We start from the raw sequence: 23,781 nt of genomic DNA, 5'->3' as shown, positions 1-23,781 counted from the left end.
TGTAAAGATCAGTGATATATAACCCGTTTGGGACCAACACTGATCCCTTAAACCTGCCAAGTACGGACTGACAGAAAGGACTTTTAACGTCTCTTTTTCCTTTAAAAAACATAAGTTTGGTCTCATTTCTCAGGGAGCACAGAGAAAAACCACAGAACCAAGAGGATGAGATTTAACAGGAGCGAGGGAGGAAGAAGGTCACAACCTTTCCCTCCATCCATTTGCACCGCATTTCCTCTCTTCTTTCATTCTCTCTCCCACCATCAGACCTGCAGCTTCACTCCTGGCACCGTCAGCCAATCAGAAACACATGTAGTGGAAGGCGAGGAAAGAAGAGATGCGAGAGGTGGAAGGCTATAACATATATGAGTCTGAAAAGGTTACCAATTATATATGTACTGACAGGGAGATTTAAAGGGAGTCTAAAGGGCTTTATGGGGCTTCAGAAGTTTAAGAGCGACTCATATTTGGCCTCTGAGAGGTCTGTTTAGTAGTTTTATGACTCAGAGATAATAGAAAGCTGGTGTGAGGGGAGATAAGAGGGATGAGTGTGGCAAAGACTGCAAGACAGAGATGGAGGGAAGGACAGAAAGCATGAATGTGAGATACTGGGGATAAAAAGGTTGATAGATTTACAGTGTTTTCGGGATAATAAAAAAATAACTGAAGTGTCTGTCAGGGTTTAAGAGATGAAGACAAAGATCTCTGGAGCTGAATCATTTTCATATTTTTATCACAGTAAGAAGAAGATTAATGGTAAAATGGAAAAGATTGGAAGCCAAAACATGCAGATATTGAGTGATAAAGATAAAGGGTGAAACTAGAAAGCACTCAATAGAATGCATACCTCTGCCAAGGCCCAGCAGTCCCCTTAAATTCAATCAAGCTGCACCGAATTTCACACACTTATAGAAATCAGTCCTCGAAACATGCCCGATTGTTTTTTCATCTAGAGTCATATGTTATTCCCTGGGGAATTGGGGAAAAATGCAAAACCCTCCCTGTCTCACGATGTTAAAGAAAGTGAAAAAATATCCTGACCCGCCCCCTGATCCGGATCTGAATGAGTCCTTCCCAGACACATTCCACATCCTTCCACCAAGTCAGGTGGTCATCCGTCCAGTGGTTATTGTATAATCCTGCTAAATAATAGAGAAAGAAACAAGATGACAAAAAACGGAGACAAAAGTCTCAACCCTCACACTGGACTCACACTTTGTAGATGTCAGTTGAAATGCAAGTTAATCAATTTGAATGGGTTGACCTCGCTGTCAAACTGCTGTGTGTCTCTGTTGTGTCATGTGACGTATTGTTGAAGTTGAGCAGAACTCAACTTTTCATGTGGTAACAGAAGCATGACACAGCTGTGTGTCCCGAGCATGCAACTTTCATTGTTACCTCCGCAAAGGAGAGTTATGTTTTCATGTTTGTTTGTTAGTGAACAGCAATATGCAAAGAGCATCAGGTGGTTTACCATGAAACTTGGTGGTATCGCTCAAGAAAGAACCCATTCAAGTTTTGTGCAGGTCCAGCATTTTCATTTCAGTTTCTTTAACAATGAGAGATTTTTTTCAACATTTTTGTTGTGTGTGCATTTTGTTCTAGATGCAAATAAAAATCTGGAGCTAGTGAATTTAAATTTAATTTGATAAGGGATTGGTAGTTATGATGATTGCAGCAGCAACAAGCATAGGACACATCCACCATCAAGTGTTTACGCAACACACAACCTGGAGGAATGAAAAATACGAGCCGATAGTTAGATTTCAAGATTAGTTTTTGTAAAAGGAGGAAGCTGAACTCGTGTAAACAAAACATAGAAAGATTGGGAAATTGTAGAATAAAATGGACGAACATAGACTCGGGAGTAACTGTTGCAGAAAAGAGGATGTAGTGCGAGAGAGGAGGAAGTGAAAAAGGAAAAGAAGGAAGACGTGGTGCGAGATAGGATTGGAGACTGAGCTAAAGTGGAAGCCTGAGACGGAGGAGATACTTCACAAGTATTGTTTCACCTTTGTTCCTCCAAGTGAGAGCATTTGTTTATGCATCTGTGGTGGAGATAAAGTTTGCTGGAGGAAGAGGAGGACGGAGAAAGGCGGAAAACAAGGGGATAAAGCTGAGGCTGAGATAAGATAAACAAGGAAAGAAGAAAGCGAGACATCTTAGCCACAAGAAAGACAGACATAAATAATGAATCAATCTTCACTTATGCAGATGTCCATATCCATCTCATCTCCACCCCCCCTTTCACACACTCCCATTTCTCATCCACTCACCTTTCTCCTGGTTCACCCTCCCTTGTCTCTCTTCCTGCCTCCACCTCCTGCTGTCTTTCTGCCCCCCTGTCTGGAAAGTAGCTCTACTCTCCTCCTCCACCTCCTCTCCTCCTTCTCTTCCTTTCTCCTCTCAGTCGTGAGCAGCTCTTGCATCTTGATCAAATTATGATTAGGATCTAAAAACGGTGATAGAGGGAGTTGTAGCTAGAGAGCGTGGGGGGCGTATTGAAAGGGAACAGGGGGTTACGTGAGGATAGACGGATTATTTTCAGCCTCACATAGTCCGTCCTTTGTTTCTTTGTGTGTTTGCTGAATCCACGTCTCTGGTCCTGATCAATCTAATATGGGCTTGTGTTTGTCCACATTGGCATGCTGCTCGGCTGCCAATTTGTCGCTCTAAACACGGCCTCTTTTCAAACCCTACACAGTTTATTCAAACCATACACAAGTTGTTCACCCTGTGCATTATTGGCTGTCAGCTATACAGTGTGGTGAGCCTGGCACCACACAGACTGTGGCTACAGGATTTCTGGTAAAGAACCCCTGAAACAAATGTGTGTTATCTTTCTAATTTTTCCTGACTCAGATTTGGGTTCTGCTTTCACTGCTACCCATTGTTGGTTAACATCTGAGTAACAGCTCCAAAGTCAAAGTCTCAAATTTAAAATCCAGCTTAAGTAGAAAAAGGTATTGTTGGAAAAGTGATTAACATCAACTTAACAATTGTGATTTATTATCATACTAAAATATTACACTGTTATTCCTGATGCATACATATTTTTGTAATGGGTTGAATTCTTATAATAGTCCTGTGATTTATTATAGTACTTCTATAAAGCTGTTGGGCTTGTTAGAAGTTGTTACTTGAAAAGATTTTCATGCTCTAATATTCTGAAAACATATTTCCTCAAACTGTGAGTTGCTGCAGCTCCTCTGTCTGAAACACTTGGTTTTAACTCATGTCTCTTTACATGATATGATTTTTACTTATTTTTGTTGCCCTTAAGGTTCAGCTAGACACTTCCCAGATTGCAGCTTGACAGCAGATTTTCAATATTCCCTTTCTGTCTGATAAATGCGTTTTTCTATTCCCTCAAATTGATGGGAGCATTTCGGTCATTTGCAGGCTTTGGAATGCAAAGTGAAATGAAGACAACCATGTTGATGCAGTTAATCTAGGTGAATTCATTATATACTCATTATATCCCTCTTATGTAAAATACAAATTAGAACTGTCACATAAATGTAGAGAGGTAACAAGTACATTTTCATGTAAACCGTAAGAGTATAATTACAGTACTTGAATAAATGTACCACTAGAATAATTAATTGCCTCTCTCTCTGTCCAACCTTTTTCTGATCCATCTCCCCTCTACTTTCTCTAGTTGTCTTTTCTCAATTTATCTTCGTTTGTATCTCATATCGGCTGTATTGCCTAATAATCACAAACAGGTTTTTCTCTCTCTTGCAACATGTATCTTCTGAAAGGCCGCTCTGTTCCTTTATCGTCATAAAGTCCCTCCCATCTGGTATCGATTATAACCATAAAACTTTCCTCTGTTCCTCAAAGTTACATATTTAGAAGTTTATTTGATTTCTCAATTTTTCTTAAAATAACTTGGATGTAACTTCGTATTCAAATACCTTAAATATTCAAACCAATCTATCTCAGCCTCCCTCAGCCACTCGCCTGTAGCTTCAACTAAACAAACTCACAAAACAATTTGCTTGTGTACTGTTCGCTGTAGATGAGAATCAGGCAAAATGTACACGGTCGCCTACATGTTGATGTCCAGAATAGAGTCTATTCTCTACATCACTGTCGACATTAGGAACATGAGAGTCATTGATTATGAGCCTGTGAATCGACTATCTAACAGATTATAACGTGTTGCTAATGTTAGATAAACCTTGGTCCTGATCAGCATCTCTGATTTAGATAACTTATCTTATACTTTATATAACGATGGACGGTGAAGCCTACACATCTCGATCATCACCTAGGCGTTTGTGTCCAGGATATTTTGGCTTCATTTCTGGATAGTGGGAGGAAGTAGAGAAATGTCATCCATTATTATATACAGCTAATGATAAATACAGCTAATTCAGTACACGTTCTCCTCTAATACCACCAGAGGTATGCTATGGTGAAAGGATATGCAAAGCCCCACCCATGTAACAAATGAAACCTGTCTGCAGTTCCAACTTGGAAATCAAGCAATGTATTAATTAATCTTATTTTGTAAATGATATGTCTTGTATCATATAAAAACACCATACGGGCATGTTACACAGGTTAGAAACTTGATCTTCATTGGAGGAGGTTGTTAACGTTCATGTAAACCCACAGATGGTCGTCAGCCTCAGCCTCACATGGTCCTGATTTATAGGTATCCGCAGGCAGAGCTCCTTTGCCTCAATTATTTAAGTTGCAACAACACAATCAGTCTTTCAATCAGTGTGTGTGTGTGTGTGTGTGTGTGTGTGTGTGTGTGTGTGTGTGTGTGTGTGCATGCTGGAATTTGTGTTTTATGTCCAGGTTTCATTGGTCCAAGTGGGAATACACACTTAAAAACCAGCTTTCACATTTACATCCCTGCTCATTAACATCAAGGACACATGGGAAACAGGTCAAAAGGTCAAACACACAAGTGGGTCATGCATTACAGCTACCTGTTTTTCTTACATTCATTTAGGGCCGACTCCCTCAGGGCAGTTTCCTGTGGGTTTGATTTTGCAGTGAGAAATTCCTCTTATGTTCTTAAACGGATCATCAGAAAATGAGTTAAGAGAAATAATGAAGCGGCTGTTTACAGGATATCTTAACTGCATGTGAACCACATTACAGCAACCACAGAGGTATGTACTGTTGGTATTAGGTGAAGATATGGATACAGAAGTGTAAGTAAATACATGATGGACGTTCACGGGCATAAACCTGCTTCTTATCATGAAGGACTATACAGTAATCCATCATCTCCTTAAATGTTTCGGTCTTTCTCCAAACCATAAACATGAGATGAAAATGTTTTATCTCAAGGGTTTAAGTGTCACAAGTGTGTTTGTGTGTATTTCATGTGAGGTAAAGATCTGGCCATGTGTAGGAGTTCCTCAGAGATTTGTATTGGGGAGCTGTTGGATTCCATTACTTTCTATTCCAACACCGTGAGGCACAGTGGACATTTTGTGTGTACATGTGTGATTGTGTTGGTCAGGCTCGCCAAACCTCTTCTGTAAATTCACATGGCTTTAATGTGTTTTATCTAATAACTATGACGAAATCGATCAGGATTGGGGTTGATACATCAGTCATCTTTATAAAGGATAAAACAAAGCTCTACGATACTTTGTTGTGTGGCACGGTGATGCAGTGATTAGCGCTGTCATCTTGGTTCAATTCTATGCAGAGTGCATGTTTTTTCTGTGTCTGCATGGGTTTCCTGCGGGTTCCCCCGACTTCCTCCCACAGTCCTATGACATGCAGATTGTGGTTAGGTTTATTGGATGGTTGTTTGTCTCTCTATGTTGACCCTGTGCTTCGCTAGGCACCTGTCAAGGTTGTTTCATCTGGGTATGTTACGTGTCAGAAACTCCACTTTGCACTTCTTTAAACCACTTGAAATGTTTTCTATTGCATAGCGTTTGGGTTCCAAGTTTTATTTTTACGATGATATCAGTGAGTTGCAGTACCTAGCTTAACAGCTTAGACCTTGAGTAACAGTCTCTGTGACACGTCCTGCAGGTGTTCTGTCTTCTATGGTCTGCTTTATGTCCTCTCCTTCCACACATCCTATCTCCTTTTCTCACCGATCTGGATGTGCGCCTTGATGAAGAGCTTCCATTTGTTGTGGTCTGTGGTTACATCTTCCCGGCCTGTGGGATGATGTTCTCTGCTTTAGGGTCTCACTTACAAACTTCCTTGTAACAAAGAGCAGGCCTTCCTGCAGCTCTGGAGCCCTATAACCTTAACTTGTTATATATGAGAGTGTGCACGTGTGTGGGTTATTGGATCAGGACTTCCCTCTGGGTATTATTTATCCTTTATTTAGAGGAAAGTCCCTTTGAGATGCACTAGCTCAAGATGGACAGCAAGGTAGTAAAAAAGTTTAAAACAACCAGTTTTAAATAGACACACACACACACACACACACACACACACACATACACACATATAATACAAGAACACAGCAAACAGATTAATAATAAAGAACATACAAAGAAACATAGTAATCAAATAAATTGAATAGGCCTGCGATAAAGCTATAACATTGTTCAATAAAAACGCAGTTCGAAAAAGATATAGAAAATCATATTACATCATCGAACGGATTTTAATTGAATTATATTTCATCTGTTTTCTGTCTGTGCTCTTTTTCTTGTCCTCAGGACCTGGACAGTCTTCAGATCCAGCTGGGTGAGGTGCGATTCTTCGACCTGTTCGGATACAGTGAGGAGGAAGGAGGCTGGCTCTGCTTCATGTGTAACAACCCTGAGAAGGCCACAGGTACACACACACACATACCACGATAGTTGAGTAGAACCGCGTTTAGGGAACATGCGTAAACAAGTCGTTTGTGAAAAACAGGACGCCTCCACCAGCAGCTGCTATGGTTTGTATACATGGAAACAGAGTCACAGGCACAAAGTGTGTAATACTGAGGATCAGAGGAGTCTAGGGTTCAGAGGAAGCAGTTCTGAGTGGTGAGATATGCAGGCGATCCTGAGCAGACACTGAATAAAGGGATAGGCTACAGAAAAGGCAATCGATCAACCAATTAATCAATCAGACTTTATTTGTATAGCACTTGTTATATTTCCCCCTAAGAAAAAAAAAACCTGGTACACTGGGGCAACTATTTGGGGAACTAACGAAAGAAAACTATGATCTCCATGGCCATAACACTTTCATGCAAACAATGTAACACGCAGTGCTTACTGTAGAAAAGCAATAAAGACAATACACACATCCCCATCCACACACAGAGCAAGACTAATTAACAGGAGCTGAGGAAACGCTGATGCAAAAATCATAAATTTGAAATGAGGAAATGATAAGGCAGGATTACAAAGACAGACATCATGATGAAGATAAAAAGAATTAGGATTCTTAATGAGGCGTGAAAAGGACAAAGATAAAATAATACAATACAACCAGAGAAGTAAGTAATACCAGAGATAGAAAGTAGGGTTTTAAAAGGTGAAAATAAATAAATAAGTAGATAAAATTAAGTCAACATATAAATAGAATAAAATAATTTATCGTAAAATAGTCTAAGATATATAAATAAATACAGAGATAAATAGATAAGTCAACATTTTTATTTTATTTAAGCTTTAAAAATACATGTATTTACGGTTTAGTGTGTCGAATTTAGTGACATCTACTGGTGAAGTTGCATGTTACAGCTGAACACCCGTCACCTCACCCTCCCCTTCCAAACATGAGAGTGAACCTGTGGCAGCCCTCAGTTGTCATTCAAATTCAGAAGATGTTTAGTTTGTCCAGTTTGAGCTACTGTAAAAAAAACATGGCAGCCTCCGTAGTGAGGACCAACTCCTGATGTAAATATAAAGTATTTAAATATAAAAGGCTCATTCTAGGGTAAATAAAACAACAAGTACTTTATATTCAATTTCTGCCAATAGATCCCTTTCACCTAAATCTTACACACTGTGTTTCTCTGGGGTCTGATGTAAGAAACTGCTGCAGAGCTCCATGAGATGTTTTCGCTCAAAATACCTTCAAGGCAAATAATCTTTTCCCAGAACAGTGCAGGGAAACAGGGCAATGATCAGCTCTTGTTCAGTCTCTGGAGTGTATGAGTAGGAAGAGCCAGTATAATCAGTCAGTCCTTGCCATCGTGGCTCAGTCATGATGTGTTGACTTTGGACCAGTGACCGTCTTCGATGAGCAGCCTGTCCGGATGAAGTCACTCAAGGAAAAGTGTCCAAGTATTTAAATCACTATTTTAGAGTAGTGTGTGTGTGTGTGTGTGTGTGTGTGTGTGTGTGTGTGTGTGTGTGTGTGTGTGTGTGTGTGTGTGTGTGTGTTTGTGTGTGTGTGTGTGTGTGAGTGTGAGTAGTCCAGGTATTACTCATGTTTTTTTTACACGGTTACATTATGAGGACTTGTCTTCCTTGACACCTCAGCTCCATCCTCTATTGAGCCAACTCCAAATGATGTCATAGTGCAAAATGACAGCATTCGTATCCAGGATGTGATTTGACTATTTCTGGAACGGGGGTGTAAGTAAAGATGCATCGTTCATCTTTATACAGTCTTTCAAAGTTGCTCAGGCTTCTTTTCATGTTATATTCAAGCTTCTCTCCTCCGCTGCTCATCTCTTCTCTATTGCTGCTCTACTCTGACGCCACACAAATGACAAATTGTTTGTAGGTGAGGGATGAGACACTAAATCAGCAAATACAGAAAATGTTTACTGTAAATCAGTGAGAGACAGTTCCAGCCTTACAGAAAGCAAACAGTAGAGAAACAGGCTTTAAATCTATGGTCATCTTTCTGTCAGTCTCACATGAAAGCAGTTATTAGTTATTTAAGAGGAGCCCAGTTTGTGGCACATGTGTTCTGCTGAGGAAATATGGGCGGAGAGGGGGGGGGGGATGAGAGGGACTGCGGCATTGGGGAAAGTGAAAATAAAGTCAGGTATCACTAATAAATAGTTGGAACCTTTCTACTGTACAGGAGCACGCTGTTGTTTGATGGCAGCCAATAAGATCCCAGCAGGTATTTCTATAAGTTAGAAACATGGACATCTTAAGAAAACAAGGAAAGCAGACCATTTGTTTTCACTCTGCCCCCCCCCCCCCCCCCCCCTCCGATTCACACTGATTTACATCTGCTCTAAAACCAGTCGGGCCAATCACAACCATTCATCTAAAATGAGGTGGGTTTGACTCGAGGAATAACAAAGGAGAGCCACTGAATCCTTTCGCTGACAAAAAACAACAAAACAACTTTTGCGTTACCCATCGTTATGATTGGTTGTTGTTCTGCTCGACAAGAAAATCCTAATATACATTATGTTATTACTGTGTGATCTTTATTTTCAAGCGATACAACATAGAAATAGACTGTGATACCTTATATAGATTCAAATTAGTTTTCCTGGAAACAAATTTATATTTATAATCTATCACTTAAACACATTTTAAAAAACACACTCAAAAAGGCAACTAAATAATCACTCATTAATGATCATCAAGTATGAATGTAGAGAGTGTTTTTTGCACTGTACAATATGTGTCTTTGTAAATGTATATAGTGTGTTATTATTGTGGCACAATCCACTTCTCAACATCACATTTACATGGTCCTAGTTCTAACCTGACACGTTAAAACTAAACTGGTGTAACGTAGGAACAGTTAAGAATCTGGTGAAATGTTTTGTCCTGGTTGGAGGAACTCACTGTTCTTATTGGTGTTTTGTTACACGGCAGCATTATACAAAATCTAAAAGTAAGATAAGGCCTCACTCCTGTAAGATTGTCCCGGTAGCACTGGCTCTTCTCATCACAGCAACTTCAACTCGTTAAAACCATGTGTTCATAATTAATTACACATTTCTGTTAACAATCACTTTTATCATTATAAAACGTCATGTTACAGAGTTGTATAATCGGTTTAACAATCTCTGTGTGGTTAGAAAGTAAAAATCATCTGCATCTTCCCCTCGATATCACACCATCCGACTTCCAGAAGTTTACAAAACATTAAACAGTTAAATATCTGGAAAAGCTGTAACTAACTGAAGACATCTTTTTAGGTTTGAGCTCACTTAATAATATAACAAAATAACACAGCACAGTTTAGTTCACTTTTCAGTAATCAGAACCTAGGACGTCAGATGATGTGCTGAGTGATCTTCATACGGTTCATTAAATTAGGTTCACAGCTTTTCATTTTCCCTCTCCTCTTTGTCATTGTCTCGTCATCCATGTCTTCAAACACACAAAAAATCACACACAGAGAAGTAAACACATACACAGACACACACACACAATCCAACAGTGCAGCCGCCAAATTAGAGCCATTGTTCCAGTGTAATCAGTGAGCGAGAGGAAACCGGATGATTACCTCTCGTATTCACACCAGTCTCACTTCACCACAGGAGGATTGAGAGGGGAAAATGACTGTCCCACTGTGTGGTGTATGTGTGTGTGTGTGTGTGTGTGCTTGTGTGTGATGTGTGTGTTTGTGTGCTTGTGGATTCATGTGTTTACCAAAGCATTTGTGTTCTTGTGGCCTCAGATGCTCATTCTGCGTGTCTGTCTATAAATGTAAAGGCTTACTTCTCCCTTTTTACCAAAAACTCATCTTATTTTATTATACAGTATCTGAGCAAGTAAAATGTAGATATTAAGATTTTTTCTCTCTCTCGTTCTCTATCATGAACCAGACTACCCCCCAGACTAAATTTACTTATTATATTACTTACTACATAAATTTGTTATGGTATAAGCAAAAGGCTGGACCTTCTGCAGAGAGATAGTTTGTCTCTCGCCGTGACCGAGCGCTGTAGAGCTCCTGCAGGTTTAACGAGTTATTTTACAACAGAGCCTGCGTCTATTTCTTCAGATATTGGACAGAAACTGCTGCCAAATTCAAATGGGTCATGTACACACTGGTTTTCATGCATGTCTCTCACCAAAATGAAAATGTCCATTAAAAAAAGCTCAATATGCCAAAGTTTCCACTTCTAAGACTTGCAACTGAAATCTGTCCAGTTATATCCAGTGTATTGGATCACGCTACATAAAGTTACAGTGATGACTAATCTCACTGACACCCGTCATGACATAAGTTTGATATAGATGAGGACGTTGCACTTTCAGATGACCAACTTTTTGTATTTATCAACCAGTAAAAGCATCACACAACAACTAATATATACATTTATTTATATATACACATGCTGTTCACATTAGCTGACAGAGTTTTACTTTATCATGCTTTATATTGCCTCGCTATTGTAAAAAACTTGCTGACTTTGCCTGAGTGGCTTGCTGTGCAACCCACACACACACACGCACATGCACACACAAGCTGCTCTAATGTAACTAGAGAAAGGTGAAGTGTTTTCCATTGTGAAGGCCAAAGTGGAGTCAGTGGTTACTACAACTCCATCATGCTTTATGATATGCTGTTGAGTTTAACTACTGGAATGCTTTTGAAGTGAGAGGTAATGAGCAGAGTTATGTGTGTGCGTGTGTGTGTGCGGGTGTGTGTGTGTGTGTGTTTGTGTGGGTGTGTGTGTGTGGGTGTGTGCGTGTGCGTGTGCGTGTGGACGGACGTGCCAGAATAAAGAACACAGGCTTGACACGTTCACTCGGTCATCATACGTCATTCTCGCTCATTGTGTCTAGCTTTGTTGAGTGTTTTCACTAAAACGTGCACCATTCATCACCATGAAAACCCATAACCAGAGGAAATCTGGACATTTGGCGTCTAAAAACGTTCTTTTTTAAAACATGCTAAAGAAAACTTCATTTTCTTGCGCATCTCTTTTCTTGTGTATTTTGTGCACACTTTCAATTGTCTCTGTAAGAGAGATCCTCTGTCGGGGAAAAAGATGGAGAAGCCAAAGCAGGACTCTCCATCATTCCTTCATAAATCACTATAGACACACTGGACATAAATTCTCACCTCCAGCAATTATGCTGCAAATTCAGTAGATTCCCTTGCGACAGAGCTAAATTCATCACACAGGACCAGAGTTGAAGCAAAGGTCATGAGTGCAAGGGTTATAGAGAAATTTGCTTAAAAGATTAAGAAGGGCATTTATCATGGGGGCTGTTACATATTCTAGTTAGTTATTACTCGGTTATTGACAAGAGTCGATATTCATTTTATTATCTTATGACAAACCTTCCATCTTACATCTCATCACTCATTTACATGTTAACAGGGCACATCCTTAGATGAGTACAGAACCATTTATGTTATGAAGTTTCACTGCAGTCGGAGGTTTTATACTTAACTTACTTAAAATGTACTATTGCTTTCTTGTACCATATTTGATTCTAGTCAGATTATTGTTTACATTTTTTTCATAGATTTTTCAGAAACAATTAAACCTGTCTCTGAACTTTATTTACTACATTTCAGGAAATCTCAGGTCTAGTGCAGCAGTTAATAGGTGTGGATTCAAAATTTAAACAATAAATCATTTGTGAGCAGATAAAAAAACTACAACAACAGCAGAATAGATGCTAACATCGTACTAACAAATAAACTATCCGTAAACAGCAGTAGCACATAAAGTAGGTAGGTGTCTGTTTGTGTGTGTGCGCACGGTGCATGTGTGTGTGTGTGTGTGTGTTCTCTCTTTACCGTCAAACCAAGCCTAGTAAAAGTTATCTGCTTTGCTTTAACTGTTTTGTAAAACTCTATTTTGCAACATGTTTTTGCAACATGTTACATGTTTCTCTTGGTAATGACTCTGGACTCATTCCACTCATGAAATACTGTCACTCAAAGGGGGGGAACTTGACATTTAACACGGGAGGGGGGAGGGGCATTTGTTTCCATCCACATTTTTTTCCTAAAATTGATATTTAACAAGGGTGAGAGAGTGCAGCAGTCGGCTGGTTGACACCCACTGTTTTCTTTCAGCACTCGTTTCCACGTCCTCCTCACACCTCGTCTAGCTGCTGTTATCCTCCAGACAGAAACACTCACCACCTCAGGCACACACTCATGTTATAAAAACCCAAACTAACATGAAGCGTGAAGAATTTGAACCTGAGGCTGAAATGTGGCTTGTTTCTAGGTACAGCTGCTTGTGCTAATGTGTTGGGTTTTGAAATCCTGTTACTCCCACTTTATTAACAAACTACAAATCAAGTGATGCCAAAGCTTCTTTGACCGACATTCACGAGACAGACGCATCCACAGTTCAATTACTTTGATTGTTCAGGTAACAATTAATTGCCTTTTTGTAAAAACGTTTATGATTGTTTGCTCTTATTTACACTGACTAATCCTATTGATTTATTCATATGATTTTATCTTTTATAATATTAAACTCTCCTGATTTTACCTGCAGGGTTTCGAACACAAGGATTTTGTGTTTTGTTTGCTCGCTCGAGCATTCTCAATATTTGTTTGGACTATACATGTTTTGCAACCTTGTCTGATTGTTTGACGTCAGTGTGTCTTGGACCAGAGGGTGTGAACTTTAGAACTAGCCACAGGCTGAAAACAAATGCAGGGGGTCATTTTCCAGGTGTCTACATCAAAGCAGAGTGACGGCACGCGGCGCTGTGAGTTATGCACCGGACATGTTTATTTCGGCACTAAAAAAAAACGGAAATATTTGTTAGATGACGCATACGAGCTGGCAGCCAATAGGAGCGGGCGTGTGTCCAGCTGTAAATGGGTTGTGTTTCTCTGTAAACAGGCCGACAGGAAGTATGAGTGTTGTGTGGTTGTTTGTAAAGAATGGGAATGTTTTAGTCAGATGGTTGGTATCAGGGTGAATCATCTGCAGAAATAGAAAACATACAAACATTGCCGCACTGTACACTCACCCAGTCACATCCATAAATGTAAGCATGACTTGGGCGGACATAACGTGTAGTGATATAAAACTTGGACAAGGAGGTTGTTTTAGCCCTTTTTCATGGGTTTGTTCGTTTGTTTGGTTGTAAGCAGGATCAAGGATTTTTTTCCACTTTATTAAAAATTGTGGGTTAGGCAATTCTTTGGACATTGTCACAGTTTTCCGAGGGAATAATTCATGGTCTTGGTCATGTTTCACATATATCCCACAAAATTTCTGCACATGTTTTTGCAAAAAAATGCCTGGAAATTCTCTGAATTTTCAAAAAGAAATACCATAAAAACCTGGAATAATTCAGAGAAATTAGAAAATAAACAGAAACAAACAACAACAAAATCCTCGACAAATCCTGAAAGAACTCCTTAATGCTTCAAAATGTAATTTGACCATCTGTCCGATAAAAAGTAGAGTGCTCACCTCCACCAAGGCCAAACAACATGCTGCACATGATTATGTTCTTACAATGGAAAAATTAAGTAAATTTATGATGAATCTGCATCTGCACCAAAATGTAATGGATTCTTTCCGGCCCCCATCCCTACACCAAGTTTAGTGGAAATCAGTTAAGTCGTTGTTTTTTTTACAAACTCCTGCTTACAAATAATCCAACAGAAAGACAGACATGGGAGAAAAGATAGTGGACAGATGTGAAACAGAAAAGCATTAGTGGTTCCTCTGGGCTCCAGGGGTTGTGATGATCTTTAATGGTTTGTCTAGTTTGGCGTCAGTGACCTCTGTGAATCATCCTTCACTACGTGCCCACGCATGCACACACACACTCTTATCACTTGCACTAATCTCTTTACTGTTTTAGTCATCGGCACGGATACAATGAGCCGCTCTGTTTGGTTGTCAGCATTTGTCCTGGGGAGCACACTAACTCTGAATGTGTAAGAGTCACACACACTCTGAAAGTGTAAGAGTCACACAGCCACACACACAGAAATAACTCATTCCTATGTTGATGGAAAATGAGACTGATCGCTTTAAAATTTAATTTGATTGATTTAATTTGTTGTCATTTGTGTTTTTACATATCACCATCATCATTACAAACACAAACATACACGCGCACACAAACACACAAACACAAAATCTCAGTTGATCCAGCTCAGACCAGGAGATTGATTAGTGTTTCTAATCAGACCAGTCCACACTCGACTCTGTGGGAGTTCTCCTCTACGTACTCATACACACTCACTCACACACACACACACACACACACACACACACACACACACACATACACACACAGATACTGAATGTGTGAGATAAATTCTTTGTTTGGTGTGTTTTGAACTGAAAAAAACATGTACGTTGAGTGAAAGTGGACAAATATCTTAACATTATCATGCAAATGCAGTTAAAAAACAACTAAAGAAAAACAAACATAAGTAAAGGTAAATAAATAAAAGTTACAGAACAGCATTATAGGAATTCTTAAGTGGCTGGTTTTACAGTAAGTCAGTGATGGACGTGTCAGAGCAGCAGAGACATTCTTTAGATGTTGTGTCATTTCAAGTTAATTTTTGTTTATTTGGAGAGGGCTCCAGAAATTTTATTATTTTATTTTAGTAATAGGACAGATTGTTTTCCTTGACAAAAACAGTTTCTCACTGCAATTGTGACTGTTTAGTCACATTAAACCCCATCCAATAAATTTACAAGAGTTTATGTTGACAAATTGCACAATAACTATATATACTGTATATAGTAATTGAAAATGCAATTTTAAAGACATTTTTCTAGTCTGGATCCAGAATTTAAGGAGTTCTTCCCCGAACTATACCAAATCCTTCAACCAGTTTTTGTCTGATCCTGCTAACTAACAGAAAAACATAGATTGTGTACATGTAGAGCGTCTTATCACACTTATGTTGTCGGTCTAACTGCATGAAAATCCACCTACAGAGACTTGAAACCTGATGGAGATGGAGGAATGATCATAGTTAGTCATATCAGTTAGACATATTACTTATTTCATTAATAAAATCCTCTGTTTTATACTTTTTGTTAACTTGGCTTTGGATAGCTCATGAACACGTAAAGTATCACAGTAAGAGATCTTTCACATTGATCCTCTGATGAGCAGCTGTCATGCAATAGTGCTTAACTAAGGAAAACTGACTCTGAATCTGTTGCTCTTGTGTTTGTGTGGCCCCTTCAGTGGTGAACCAGGAGGGACAGCCTCTGATCGAGGGGAAGCTGAAGGAGAAGCAGGTCCGCTGGAAGTTCATCAAGCGCTGGAAAACCCGCTACTTCACCCTGGCAGGAAACCAGCTCCTCTTCCGCAGAGGCAAATCAGTAAGTAGCCAATGAGAGAGAAGCCTCCTCACACACCTACTCACACACAGACACACACGCACAGCGTCCCCGCCTTCTGACTCGTAAAATCCTCAGTTATATTTTAATGTTGGGTGTCATTTGAAACGTGATGACATTCTGTAGGAAACTGTGGAAATCCCACGTCCTGATAATCTCAACTCTCCCTCGGTAGCGTCCGGGAAATCTGGTTGTTACGAAGGAGGACTCGCGGGGCTGAAGCAATGACGCAGCAACGACATGAGTCACTCTCACTCTGTGTAACTCAAAGCAGACACAATTACGCACAAGTAGCAAATCCAGAAGGAGGATCTGCTACCCACAGTATGTGTGAGCGATAGAGAGACTGAATACTCTCCTCTTCCAGTTTGATACAGCACACCTCCACTCTCAGGTTGAACAGAGGCTGAGGTCTCCGAGCAGAGATTTATTGAGCAATTTATCGGGGAAGTGTGGTTCATCGAAAACAGGGAGCGAACACAGCAGAGTTGAATATACACCCGGGGTTTGAAAAAAGTTTGCTCTTTCTTGAGATCAGTTCATGTTTTATTTCAACAAGCTGATAAAAGGAAAACATTTTCAGTCAGGAAAATCGGACTGACAGCCGTCGTCTACAAGAGTGAGACAATTAATTACAATTTCTCCAGTGGTGGTTGAGTAGAGTACAGCGCCCTCTAGAAACTTGAAACAATAGCCTCTGTGCTCTCATCCAAACGGTAATGGTTTCCTCTCCCTTTTTTTTTTTTTTTTTTTTTTTTTTTACAGCAGCCACATTTTGGAAAGGTTTAGCCTCTTTATTCTCGCAGCTCAGTTTGTGTGTTGCCAGCGCGTTCTGGAGGTGGATGGTATGTTGTGAAAGATCCTTTTCCCAACTGACGAGTGATATTAACAACTATAAAATGTCTGTATCGGATGATGGAGGTTTGAAACATTCCCAGAGTCCACACAGAGCAGAGACGTGCATCTCACTCTGATTATTTCACATGAGCACTGATTTAGCACTAGATAAAATATGTTCTAAAAGGAGAATGCATATATATATATATATATCTGATTGCCTGCCGAGCCGCATTGTGCTCTCCTCAGAACTCTGCATGTTCTCTCTAATTGGGTCCAGACAGACAGCGGTGCCAAACTGCATCCAGGCCTCCGCTTAGAATTGGAGAGTCGATTTGTTCCCGGAGTGAATTTAAGACTTTTATTAGAGACCATGTATATCACCAAAGAGAATAGCATTGAGTACCTTTCTCACGGTTGTCCTCGCTCAAAGAGTAATGGAAAACAAACAACAAGACCCACTATTAAAAGTTAAAAGACTACCAACGTCAGACCACAACCACAAAGACACGCAGAAATGTCAGGGGGTCCTACTGGGGAGTGTCCTTCCTTTACTATGCGTCTATGCCAAGAGACCAATTTTCTTTAATCTACACATGTCTGGACCCAGATGAGAAAAGAAAAAAGATGGATGGGTTAATCAATTTAGAAAGAAAAAACTCTTTAAAGCTATAAAAGTTGTTAAATGTTGCTAAAGTCAAGACATTTTGAAACAATATGAGAAAAAATATATGATATAATATGAAAATATCTTAAGAATATAGGACTTTCATGAATATTAAACTCTCTGAATTTTTTTGAGCGGGAGTACGGTTAAAGAGTAGAGAGAAAAAAAACACTAATATGAGAGTAAATGATTCAGGGTGTCTATTTCTTAACACTGGGATTTTTCTGTGGTTAATTAAAGTCAGATTTGTTTGCTATTTTTGCTGCTTAAATCTGCCAAACGTCTTATTTTCATCAGTGAAAGGTATTGTTTAAATGCTCGTCACTGACTTGCTCTAGAAAGGTTGTGTGTGCAGTTTTTTCTCATCTGTTAGTTATACAATCAGAGTCAAAGAGTCACAAAAAGCAAACATCATCTAAACAACAACAAGGGTATTGGTGCACACCTCCCCCAAGGCCAGTGCCCTGTGTCTCGCCATTTTAAAGAAAGTGAAAACTAAATCCTGCATCTGCCGTTTATCTGGAAAATGTAAATGTAAAATATACTATCAATGAAAACATTACCTCCTAGGCAGAGGTTACTATAGGATTTTGGAAGAACATACAATGTTTCTATTCAGCAGCGAAATGCCGGGGAACTGTGGTGAGTGTCAATACCAATAATCTCAAAACTTAAATCTTACAATCCCCCTTTATCATAAACTATTATAATTATAGTTCATTCAAACACAAATGATTTTTCTGTCAATCAATACAGACTCTAATACACCGATACTCTGGGTTCTCTGGAGAATGTTTCTGAGTCCACAGGATCTCCAAGGCGTTGGATTCATGTCTACACATTTTCCCTCAAACTGCATCAACACATTTGCAGATATCTGCCCCAGATATCCCCCCCCGCGCCTCATTTACAGACACTAACATTCAGAATAACAGTTTAATCCCTGATGTGATGCTCGGCAGAGCTGAAGGATCTTGTTTCCTGCCCTGGAGAAGCAGCAGAACAATGTCTGATTGTCCTGTAAGTGGTTTGGTCTGAAGGAGAATGTCCTGGAACCAGCTCTGTGTGTGTGAATTGTTGGTGAGAACAAGAGATATTCTTATGTCTGAAATGTACAAAGAGCTTTGTGTAATGGCTGAAGATAGATTTCTATATGTACTTATTCGACCAGCTTCACATCATCAGCATAACTACTGTGTTAATGAATTGATAATTAGGGCCCGAGCACTGACAGGCAATGACAGACGTGAGGCTCTGTTGAAAATGTAAGGATTATTATTATTATTCAGGCAAATTAATTGGCTTTTTGAGGACTTTAACATGCTCAATTTTGTACCAAAATTTGCCAAAAAATAACAAAGTGGTTAAAAATTAACGTATTCTTGAAGAATTTTCAATGGGTGTCGCAAAATGGCTCAACCGTGCCCTATGAGTCCCCTGGAACGCGTTGACCGATCTTCACAAAAGTTAATACACAGGTGTATCATGACCAGACAAACAAAAAGGTTTCTAGGTGCAATTGGAAAAATGCAACAGGAAGCCTGATATTTTGCATTGAGTGGCCATTTTGGCCATATTCCACATTTTCACTTTGAAGTACCAGGGCTTACATCAGATTGACTTCAAATCGAAATGAGTGTCATCACAACAAACTAACTCAAAGATACATTTTGTCACACGGTGTGACCCTGGCGTGCCATTTTATGTTATTTTATTTTATTTTATTTTATTTTATTTTATTTTATTTTATTTTATTTATTTTATTTATTTTATTTATTTTATTTATTTTATTTATTTTATTTATTTTATTTATTTTATGTATTTTATTTATTTTATTTATTTTATTTATTTTATTTTATTTTATTTTATTTTATTTTATTTTATTTTATTTTATTTTATTTTATTTTATTTTATTTTATTTTATTTTATTTTATTTTATTTTATTTATTTTATTTATTTTATTTATTTTATTTATTTTATTTATTTTATTTATTTTGTTTATTTTATTTATTTTTAAAAAATATTCAAGTAAAATAAATTATTTATTTTATTTATTTATTTATTTATTTATTTATTTATTTATTTATTTATTTTATTTATTTTATTTTATTTTATTTTATTTTATTTTATTTTATTTTATTTTATTTTATTTTATTTTATTTTATTTTATTTTATTTTAATTTTTTAATTTTAATTTTTTTTAATTTAAATTTTTTATTTTATTTATTTATTTTTATTTTTCGTGAATTATTTTATTTTATTTTATTTTATAAAAATGCCATCTGTAAAATAGAAGAACATTTACTAAAGTAAGATTTATTTTTGACATAGTTGTACTTTTAATGAGCACTTTCTTTTTATATTACTTTAACTCTAACTATAACAGAGAGATAGAAACAAGATATAAAGATAAGATCATAAAAAATAAATTACTTCTTAGTCAACAAACTACAGCATTAGCACACGTGCTTCTTATGTCCTTTAGCATCAGTAATAATAATCTGATAATATAATAATTAATGATATAACATTTTTATGTAACATTTTGAAGGCAGAAATTTTACTTGTAACTGAGAACTTTTACAGAATGTCTTCCTTACCCTTTTTTTTCATTATAAAGATCACTTTGCTTGAGCCTGGGTGGTAATTCAGTGATCACAAATTGTACGGCTTCAAATTATCCGGTAACAACCATAAGCTATACATGATGTAAAGGTAGACTTCTGTTATTTAACACATTTCATTTGTATTTATTCCATTGACTTCTCTCATTGTCTGTCCTCTGCACAGAAGGATGAGCTGGAGGATATTCCTATTGAGTTGAGCAAGGTGCAAAGTGTCAAGGTGAGAAGTTCCTAAGTCATCTCTCAGACATGTCTAGTTTTTAAGAGCCATAGACTGTATATTAATATATTATACAACATAGCCCTAGTTAGTTATTGATGCTATAAAACATGGGGAAATGCCATGATTGACAGCTGGGACTGACTTGTGATTGGTTGAGAGTCACAGTTCCATCTCCTCATCACCGATCTAGACTCTGGCTCCAATTGCACAAAATGGCGGTGTTTGTATTTGGGAATTGTTGGCTTTATTTCTAGATAGATAGATTTATTTCTAGTGGGAGGAAGTGGAGGGCTTGTTTCAAAGCTAAAATAGTTTTATTAAGTCAAAAAGACAGCATCAATCTCAAATTTCAACAATTGTATTTTAATTCAATTATATTGATATAGTACCACAAGTATTACAACATTGTTGAGAAAAACTCAACCGAGACAATAGCATCTCTTGGTATTTGTCATCATTATCATCTCTTTCTTAATCAGTAGTTTTTGGTCATTCTTTCCACAGGTTGTGGCCAAGAAGCGTCGGGATCGGGGTCTGCCTCTGGCCTTTGAGATCTTCACCGACAGCAAGACGTATGTGCTCAAAGCTCAGGATGAGAAGCACACAGAGGAGTGGCTGCAGTGCATCAACGTGGCCGTGGCTCAGGCCAGAGAGAGGGAGAACAGAGAGGCCACCACCTACCTGTGAGGCCGACACACAGACAGACACAACGTCAAATGCAGTCAAACATCACTGGGGAGTGTGTTTCTCTAGCGGTTTGGCATTTTTTTAAGCACTTATAAACAACAAACAGAACTGTCTCTGAGGAGGGAAACACAACACAACACACAACATATACATATATATAAATATATACTGCTAGAAGCACTTCAGTAGCACCATAAATTCATATGTGTAACTGGTGGTATCAACCTTCTTCTCCAATCAAATGCAGTATTTTTTTTTTTATTCAACCAGCAATTTAAAAAACTCAAGAAAAAGTTGTTACATATTTAAAATACTGACTCCCAATACTTTACTGCTACACTAGTAACCTTCTCATGATGAGAATCATATACTGGACTTGTGTCGTGGTTATAAATGAATGTAATAGTATAACAGTGTTAAAGACTGATGTGTTCAGAAGATCCTCAGCAGATTGGATCATTCACTTCAAACCTCTGCTTGAACCTGGAGACTGCTGAACTGCTGTGAGCTGCAACATCCAAACAAATCAGCATCTACACAAACTTCAACAAAGCAATAAAGACTCAACAGACCTCATAAAGACTTGTAGCAATACTGAGACTGAACAGATGCTGGAGAGGAGCCTAATGGGAAGGAGATACGACACTGGAATTTATTGTGCTTGTGTGACAGAGAGAATGATGCAGTCTGAAAAAGGACCTCTTATGCTTTTTATTTTCTGACTTATATATACACATATATAATGTTACATTGATGTTCATATTAACTGTGGCCAAAGTTTCAAGACTAAAATGTAAAAAATTATCTGTGTGACAAATCTCTGAACGCTAGGTTTCCAACCGTTTTTCTACTTTTTTGACAGATGTCAGCTCGTCAATTTTTTTTATACCGTCATCCTAGTCCAAGCACAGCTCGTTCTCCCCAAACGGCTTTTAATGTATATGTAAAAATATTAGAGAGTGCTGGATTACTATACTATTATTTGGTGGATGGGCTGCTGTAAAAACATTTAACACTGAGCCAAACACTGGTCTTGATACTGTATTTTACCACCGACTCAGTAGGGGTTCCTGATTAGAGCATAATGAGACTGGGTTAGCCAATTAATGAGAGGGACTCCAGTCCAGTTGGTGGCAGTAATGAACTCCTAATTATTTGTCAACTGCCAATAATCTTTAAATAAAGATTAATAAAGTGAAGCATGATCACAATCATTAAGACTAAAACTGCAAAATAATGTGTTTTTATATCTCACAACAAATATTTAACTTTGTGGGCTTAAAATCCAAAAATGCCGTATAGATGGTTGTTTTTTTTTGAGATGACCATTTTAAGTTCACCATGTTTCCTGAGCCTAACCTCCTTTAATGTAAAACTTGGCTATAGACTGAAGTAGAAGCGATATTTCTCCTTACATCTGATCGCAGTTGCGTTCTTTCCCTTTAAGGAGCACATGTTGTCGATTTGCATTTATTTTGTTATTCACTTGACTTCCAGCTGTTGCATCTATCATTCCTGTCATATTTATGGGTGAGACTGTGTCCTGTTGAAAAAATCTGGGGCTTGTCACACAAAGGGGAGAGCAACAGATTTTTAGACTTGTGCCGATCAAGGATCAAACCTGGGATCTGTTTTGTGACCAGCAGCAAGTTTGTTTGTCAATCTGTCCATGAGTCAGGCTTCTTGTTCATCATCTCCATATCAACCTTGGTCTTGGTCACAGATCCATCCTCAGCAATGCTCTTCTATTGAAAATAAACATGATTGCATTAGCTGACATGGTTATCAGACACATTGGTTAAAGATGACACCAACATTTTAAGGGTTATTCTGAACTCTACAGCTTATTGATTCTGTATATTTGCTTGTTTTGTGGACTTAAATACCGTCACTGTCTGATATTAAATGAAAGCAGTTGTGTGTGTCATGCAATAGCCTCCAAACATTGACTGACATTCTGGTCCTCTAATCAGGTTTTAAACAGTGATACAACAGAATATAATCAACGTAAAGAAGGTGCTTTGACTTGCAAAGAGAAAAACTGTCACTGACATGAGACCAAAAAAACTGCTGAGGTCAAATAACACCAGTAATGAACATTTCCCATCATCCTATCGGTGTTAATGACATAAGGAAAACTGTTGAATGCAGTCAATGAACAACCTGAGAAAAAAAAAGGTTATAAATGCTGTGTGTTTTCAAAACAGATATAAGCTGCTTGGCGACAACTTGTTCCAGACACAAGAGGCATCTTGGAAATAAGCCGATTATTCATTGGCAAGATGGGATGTATATATTTCTAAGCAAAGGCTGAACTATAGCATGTTTAACCTGGCTCAGGACGGAGCACAGTGTAAAAGTCGAGCCAATTGAATTAAATTATTTAAAAACAAGGATGACGGAAGAACGTCGAGGGACCTTTTAGTGACGTCCTCGCAGGAAACAGGACAAAGAGAGTCCAGCAGGAAACACCATTGGATTGGCTTGTTGAAGGAGGAATACTCACTCTGATGTCACCGTGTCCACAGAACATTTAAGAAGGTTGTGGTATAATAGTGTTACA

The 23,781-nt window shown here is 38.3% G+C and overlaps 1 protein-coding gene across 3 annotated transcripts in view; it reads left to right on the top strand.

The window, feature by feature from the left end:
• The window catches only part of veph1 (ventricular zone expressed PH domain-containing 1), a 72,404-nt gene extending 50,975 nt beyond the window's left edge, over positions 1-21,429 (top strand). For all 3 annotated transcript variants that reach the window (XM_061073526.1, XM_061073527.1, XM_061073525.1), the window contains 4 exons: positions 6,663-6,780; positions 16,026-16,162; positions 20,475-20,528; positions 21,036-21,429. In XM_061073526.1, coding sequence (XP_060929509.1) covers positions 6,663-6,780; positions 16,026-16,162; positions 20,475-20,528; positions 21,036-21,218 — 492 coding nt within the window. In that variant the 3' untranslated portion in view covers positions 21,219-21,429. The remainder of the gene's footprint in view (positions 1-6,662; positions 6,781-16,025; positions 16,163-20,474; positions 20,529-21,035) is intronic.
• The last annotated feature ends 2,352 nt before the right edge of the window (positions 21,430-23,781 follow it).

Source organism: Limanda limanda, chromosome 6 (genome assembly GCF_963576545.1).
Source record: "Limanda limanda chromosome 6, fLimLim1.1, whole genome shotgun sequence".
NCBI classification, from domain to species: Eukaryota; Metazoa; Chordata; class Actinopteri; order Pleuronectiformes; family Pleuronectidae; genus Limanda; species Limanda limanda.
Note: the sequence above shows the minus strand (reverse complement) of the source record. Positions and strands in the feature narration are given on the sequence as shown.